General features: G+C 34.0%; 1 protein-coding gene across 2 annotated transcripts; it reads left to right on the forward strand.

Annotated features, from left to right (window-relative positions):
- Window positions 1-1,456: 1,456 nt before the first annotated feature.
- LOC132163275 (small ribosomal subunit protein eS24z-like) lies at window positions 1,457-5,653 on the forward strand. Of its 2 annotated transcripts, none has more exons than XM_059573500.1 (6): window positions 1,457-1,565; window positions 1,693-1,777; window positions 1,987-2,028; window positions 2,156-2,326; window positions 5,142-5,228; window positions 5,330-5,653. In XM_059573500.1, exons 2-6 carry the CDS (start codon window positions 1,703-1,705, stop codon window positions 5,369-5,371), a joined length of 417 nt encoding a protein of 138 aa, XP_059429483.1. In that variant the 5' UTR covers window positions 1,457-1,565; window positions 1,693-1,702; the 3' UTR covers window positions 5,372-5,653. The 2 variants fall into 2 exon arrangements, with proteins under 2 accessions (XP_059429483.1, XP_059429492.1); XM_059573509.1 differs by having other exon boundaries at window positions 1,475-1,602.
- The last annotated feature ends 1,534 nt before the right edge of the window (window positions 5,654-7,187 follow it).

The following is a 7,187-nucleotide window of genomic DNA, read 5'->3' on the forward strand; positions in this document are numbered from 1 at the left end:
AAGATCATTCCACATAGTTTCTGCTGAATCAATAGAAATGACACTGGTTGCAATTTCCTTCGTCACAGAATTGATGAGCCAAGAAAGAACCATATTATTGCAATGTGTCCATGCGAAGTAATCTGGATCAGAAGGCAGTGGTTTTGGCAGTTTACCATTGATGAACTGGAGCTTGTTTTTCGCCGTCAAGGCCATGGTCATGGATCTAGCCCATGTGTAGTAGTTTTCTCCATTGAGTGGAGAGGAAACAATCACTGAACCAGGACTATTACTATGGTGAAGAAACAATGGATTTGAATCCATTGCAGAGTTAACAGAAGTTGAAAAAGTTGAAGAATTCGAAAGATTTGACTCCATGGAACAAGATGAAGCCATGATTGCAAAAAAAAAAAAATCAAGAAGATATCTAAATAGAAAAGAATGAACACGGAAGAAAATTAAGTTAAAAATTCTCTGATACCATATCAAATGTGAGATTCAATATGTTGTGGATGAATGAAAAACAGAGAAAATGAAGAACAGAGTATGCAAGCACAGAAAGTATTCATTGGTTGAATCACCAAAATTTTGTATTAATGAATAAAAAATTTACAGAAGAGTAATTATACAAAAGACTTTGTTGTAAAAAATACATTCAACTAATAATAAACTTATCCACTAAGTTTCAGCTAATCTAACACATGTTTAATCTTAATCCAGCACATGTTTCATGTGTGTTCCAATACAACTCATGCCAGCTAATTTAACACATGTTTCATGTGGATTCCAATATAAAATTCCTCTTTAGCATGCATGGTCACCTCGTCTTTTTTTTTTTTTTTTTTTTTTTAACATATTTATTTCCACTTCTCTTACTATTCAAGCATCCCCAAAAATGTTAAATGAGGTACCTTTGAACCATGCACTTGCAATCATTATGGAGTGATTCGGCCACTCATGTCAACACAGGGGATGGTTGAGCCACTTTTTTGGCCAAACGAGGGTAGTCAAGTCACCCAAAACCACCTCCATTGGCCATTACGCTGACTAAAGAAAGTGTTTGAGCCACACAACTAAATGGAGGTGGTCGAGCCAAAAATGATTAAAAGTGATTTCAGTCACCTCATCTACATGCTTTTGGCTAAAGGGAGATTTTTTTTATTTTGTTAAAAAAAAAATTAATATTTTTATTTTTAATAATACTAATATGATATGGAACACATGAAAATTGTTGACATGACGGTCATTAAATTTTTGATAGGAAATAGATAATACCAATTCCATTTATAAGTTGTCCACAACTACCATTTGTGATACTTTTATAAACCAATGGCTGTTTGATTCAGAAACAAATCACACGTACTAAAAAACAGTACATTTAACCCTAAAAATAAAGTAAACACCACCCGATTCTTATTCCATACTAAAGCGGGACTCGGACAACTCCAGTCCGCATCCGGAGCCTAACTCCCGAAGAAGCCAAACAGACCCAAAGTATTTCTCTCCCTCTTAAACCCTAGTATCATCTAGCAGTTCCAACCAAACGCACCGGCGCCAAGGTGACCAAACCGAAAACAACTATTGCAGTACGGTGCTCAACCTCTTCCTCTTCCAACAATTAGGGTTTTCACTCCTTATATTTGTTGTTGAACGAGAGTAGGGTTTTCACTCCTTATATTTGTTGTTGTTGAACGAGAGGCTTTTTTTTCTCAGAACGATAACAATGGCGGACAGCAAGGCGGTGACTATTCGGACGAGGAAGTTCATGACCAACAGGCTCCTGTCCAGGAAGCAATTCGTGAGTTCTACTATATCCTACTGATCTGTTTGGTTGCTGAGAAACTGTAGGGAAAATAGACCCAGAATTTTTTGTATCCTCAAGACAATCATTGGTTTAGTTTAGGCGAAATCTTCATTTTTGGGACATTGGTTTTCTTCTTCCTGTTTAAACTTTTTGCCAACTAAATAGGTTATTACAGCTACAATTGTACTGTGTGTTTGACGCAGGTCATTGACGTTTTGCATCCTGGGAGGCCCAATGTGTCTAAGGTATGAGTTTTTATTTTTCCTTTGTGTATTTGTTTTCTCCCCTTCCATTTTATTGGTATGTACTGCGCTGTTTTTTTTGTTCAATCCATTTGTACACACTCATGATTGATCTCTAATTTTTATAAAGGCTGAGCTGAAAGAGAAGCTGTCAAGGATGTACGAGGTGAAAGATCCCAATTCCATATTTGTTTTCAAGTTCCGTACTCATTTTGGTGGCGGGAAGTCCACTGGGTTCGGGTTGATTTATGATTCTGTTGAGAATGCGAAGAAGTACGAGCCCAAGTACAGGCTAATCAGGGTAATCTCATCTTTATTGCTTTTACATGTAGTGACCAATGACTCCGATATTCCTTGATTTGGATAGCATGGTACATGTAGAATTCTTCTGTTACAATTTATATTCTGTTCATATTGTTCATATGCCAAGTTAGTTCTTAGCTAAATAGATTATCTCAAACTAGATTATAATGGTTTTTTTTTTTTTTTGTAAGCCTTAATCAATTAACAGCAAGAGTGACGTGATAAAGTTTCAAAAGATTTAGAATCGTGCATATTGAAGGGATATTGCTTTCAGATATTAAAGCAATATTGAGGTGCTATAGTAATTTGAGGTTAATATGGAGGTTTTGTATGTATGTTAAGAATACAATCATGGCTTTACTACAAGGGTTTTACTGGTAAAGTTTGAAATATGAAAACTTTTGATGCACATAGAGCTGTAAGCAGTGTTAATTGAAGACTTCCCATTTTGATTGCTGAAAGCATTGGGCCTTTAAGATGCAACATTGATTTGTTCAGTGCAAAATAGTTGGAGGACATGCACGAGGATTTAAGACCCATTGGTTGCCTGTGTAACTTCCAATAAAAAAATTGGGTAATGCTCTATAAATTAGATATTGATGTAAGACTAGACTCTTAATAAAGGGATATTGCTTTCAGATATTTTCTGCTTGTGTACTTTTATTTTTCTTTCTAGGAACGGCACTAGATAGGGCCAAGCTGTATAAATGAATTATACAATCGATTCCAATTAGCTGAGTTGAGTTGAACTTTTTTGTTCTAGAATACTTGTGTAGAAAATGATGATTTGATGAAGAACTTCTTGTTAGAACCTCCTTTTATCTCTCTTTCAAGGTGTTGGTGTGATGTGGCTAGGACGGGTGAATTGTAAAACTGATGGTATGTTGCTGCATCACTATTGGTATTTAGATATAGTCTCCAATATGTACCACCATTTGTCATGACACTGGAGATTAAGTATACGAGGGCTTGTGCCGGCTTAAGATTGTCCCCAGGCTCTTTTTCCAGGTTGGGTTGGAAAGGAAAAAAGAAGGGGGTGGGGGAGGTAGTAATAGGTTGGAATAATCAACAATGAATGGTACCATTTTCCATGTCTGTCCCTAAATAAATAAATAAAAGAAGAAAGTGTGGGGCTCATTTATGGCCTTTAACCTTTATGTAATTCTCTACGGAGCTTTGCTTATGAACAATGAGCTATATGCAGAGCACATTATTCATATGCTGTTGAGGGGTCCTTCTGTACAGTGACCAAGTGTTATGCTGGTTGTGCTGTAACCCTCCTTTCTTTGGGCTGGGGATAGACTATAAAACTTAGGGCACTAAGTACTGCACAAGTGAAGTTCAAATGGATGAATGGGAATAATAGGAAAGATAATGACTTAGAATACTTCCTAAGCTAAATGTAGCTGAAGTGAGAATGCTAAGATGGATAGGTGAGAATATAGGTAAAGATAAGTAATGAAGCCATCTGTTTGAAGGCAAGGGTGGCTGCTATCGAGAGAGCAAATGAAAAAGGTTCACTTAAGATGGTATGATTATGTGTAATGGATACTGATCCATGAACTAACAGGAAGGACTTATTTGAATCAAGTTGAGGGAGTGAAAGAAGCAGAGGGAGATTTAAGATAACATGGGTAGAAATAGGGAAGAAGGATATGTTAATTAGAGAAGCGACAAAGATGATTGTTTTAGATAAGGATATAATTGTGGAAAAAGATATATGTGGCCAACCCAGATTAGTTGATAAGGATCTATAGCCGACCTAATCTAATTGAGATTAAGATTTTATTGAGTTGAGTTATTCATTTGCAATTGTAAAACCAATTAAGTTCTCCCTCCCTTACTGTGCTGCAAGAGAGTGTACATTAGATAGTAGAATGTCTTAAATTCCCATTTATAATTTCTCTTAACAGAAAATTTCATCAAATCTAATATGCTGGAATGAGGACTTAAGTGTTGTAGACATTGCTGGTCTTTTTCCCTTCCAATATTGTAACTCTGAATTCCCTCCCTTAGTATGCTGGCTCAGATATTTATCTAGGAAAACCCTATGTCTTGCTCATTGTGACTCGTATCTAATTTTTTGTTAGATTAATTGTTTAATTGTTTTATCATAATTGATGAGATGTGGGTGGGATGAAGAGAGAGCGACGACTTAGTCACATGTGAGCAAGCATGTGCGAGTAAGATTTGCAGTGCTTAAATAATGTCCCGATAGATTCAAATGTCCAATTTGTGTGATCTTATGTTGTCAGTAGGAAGAACAAACATTGGTATATTTCTGGGCATAGACTTATCATTGCTAAGCATATTAAATTTGGACCTATAGATATTGGGACCATGCTTGATCACTGTCTTTTGGAAGTAAAATCAAAGTAACTTGGCTTTTAAACATAAAATTATATTCATAATGTTTCTTAGAGTACCTTTGGCCCCACGATTTTGCAAGTCAAAACGTGCATTCGTTTTTAAACAAAATCGTGGAGTGTCTTGTTTGAGAGTGTGTATGAAAAAAAATGACGATTTGAAAATGTGGGTTTTTCACGTTTTCAAACTGCATGCAAGGAGATGATGCACTTTTAAGGTCAAGCACGATTTTACTAAACTTTTGACTGGGTTTTTAAAGATCACATTTTCATTAACTGCATTTAAAGGCATTTTTTAAACCGCACGTTTTAAAACTATTAAATCAAACTAACGCTTAGGTGTTCTCTCTGCCTTCTTCTATCTCGCCCTCTCTTTTTTCACACTATGCAGTGCTTATCCTGGTCTATACTGTGCTAATAAGTAATAACCATTGCTTGTCATTGCAGAATGGACTAGATACTAAGGTGGAAAAGTCAAGAAAGCAGTTGAAGGAAAGGAAAAACAGGGCCAAGAAAATCCGAGGCGTAAAGAAGGTAAGAAGCCATATATGAAATTCAATTATGTTGTCATCTCTCTCTCTCTCTGGTTGAACTTTGCCATCTCCTGCAATTGTTGCTATTTTTCATATGTGCAGACTAAGGCTGGTGATGCTGCCAAGGGCGGGAAGAAGAAGTGAGATTGTTAAGATTCTGTGCCATCTCTTCAGTTATGCACTAGTTGGATTCCCTGAGGATGTTTATTCTTATTCTTTTGTTAGCTATAATTTTAAGTTTTTGACTTCGTTTTTTGAGGCGTAATATGCTCCCATTGCGGACTCAAAGTAATGCCAGGCCTTCCTTTAACTCTTCGGTGCTTTTGGTGACAGGTAGATCTGGTGCACCTTTAACAGCAACCGGAATTGTTATCTTATTTTATTTATATTGAATGAATATGGATGCCCTCTTTTAGTCCTGACCAAGCATGACTTCTTAAATCTGTCGAGTATACCAAATAGCATCTCTCATATATATATATATATATATATATATATATATATATATGTTGCAGTAGTAATGGATAAAAATAGAGCTAACAATTTTTTACACGACTCGCTAACATAATACGAACTTAACACGAAATTAGTAGGTTAGGATTGAAGAGTGTTACTTGTTTAATTAAAAGAGTTTGGTTTGGGTATTCATATTTTGACATGACCTGAACTTGACATACAATATAAGAGCTAACAATTGTTTTACATGAACTTAGTATGAAATTAGTGGGTTATGGTTAAGGGGCTTGGCTCGTTTAATTAAATAGGTGGAGTTAGAGTTGACTTATATAATTTTATATTTATTTCTCGACATGATTTAGAACATCATATTAAATTCACTCATTTTAAAAGTTTAATGATAATTTTAATATCTTAATTATTATTTTAAATATCAACGTTAGGATTAAGATTAATTAGTAAAGATCACGAGACTTCTTCTTCTCGTAAATTTCATTTCTTAAAAAAAATAATAATAAAGAACTCAAACCATGAGTTGTATTTTGCAGCATTCATTCAGTGCAAGAAACATAAGGCATTCACTTTCTATTTTGACATCACAGTACGTAACGTTGAAAAAAGATTGAATTGTTGGGGCAAACTGTTGGAGTGTAATTAAAAATAAAAATAAAAATAATAAATGTAGGTGTCCGAGAATCTCATATTTTAGAAAATTTGAGGGGTGGCCACAACCATCAATTTTTTTATTTTTTTTTTGAAAAAAAAAAAGAAAAAAGGATAGAATTGTAGTTTAAGATAAATATGCTACTTAGAGCATATAGTTGATGAGTAATGCTATATAATTCATTTTTGTGTCCCTCTAAGAATGATGTGGTTCTTAAAATCATTATTGTGCTTGTGATTGATCATTATTAGATTTTGATCAAATGGTGATTTTAAAAGTTACTTCATTTTTTTAGGGATATAAGAGGGACTTCTAGAATTACTCCTTATAATACATATATTATGTCATATACGAGTTAAATGTCATTGTTATAATATTATGACATTGAATGTTATCAATTAATTCGATGACAGATTGAGTAGGGACTTATAAGATAAAAACTTAAGAATTTTATTGTTGAAATTAAATTTTTAAATACCAAATTGAAATCATAAGAAAATCTATAACTTAATTTTGATTTTTTTCAAAAAAGAATATCAAATGTGAAACACTATTTTAATTTTGAGTAATGCTAGAGAACATCTTTGTATCATATTTTTATTTTTCTAAAACTGATGTGGCTTTTAAAATTACTATTAAATTTTAGATGAATCATACTTGAATTTTGATCCAATGGTGATTTTAAAAGCCACATCAGTTTTAGGAGAATAAAAAGATAATCCATAACCTTATTCTTTTATTTTATGACAACTATTGTAAAACACTCCTTTCCATTTAAAGTTGCTGATTAATTGTTTTTAACCATTTGTACTGCAAATTTGCAACGTACATAATATATTG

Source organism: Corylus avellana, chromosome ca1 (assembly GCF_901000735.1).
Source record: "Corylus avellana chromosome ca1, CavTom2PMs-1.0".
Lineage (NCBI taxonomy): Eukaryota > Viridiplantae > Streptophyta > Magnoliopsida > Fagales > Betulaceae > Corylus > Corylus avellana.

Excerpts from the sequence above, each read along its gene's own strand:
- LOC132163275 (XM_059573500.1), top strand. The coding sequence starts at position 1,703 with ATGGCGGACAGCAAGGCGGTGACTATTCGGACGAGGAAGTTCATGACC. Across the intron at positions 1,778-1,986 it reads TCCTGTCCAGGAAGCAATTC|GTCATTGACGTTTTGCATCC; the intron begins GTGAGTTCTACT and ends TGTTTGACGCAG. Across the intron at positions 5,229-5,329 it reads AAATCCGAGGCGTAAAGAAG|ACTAAGGCTGGTGATGCTGC; the intron begins GTAAGAAGCCAT and ends TCATATGTGCAG.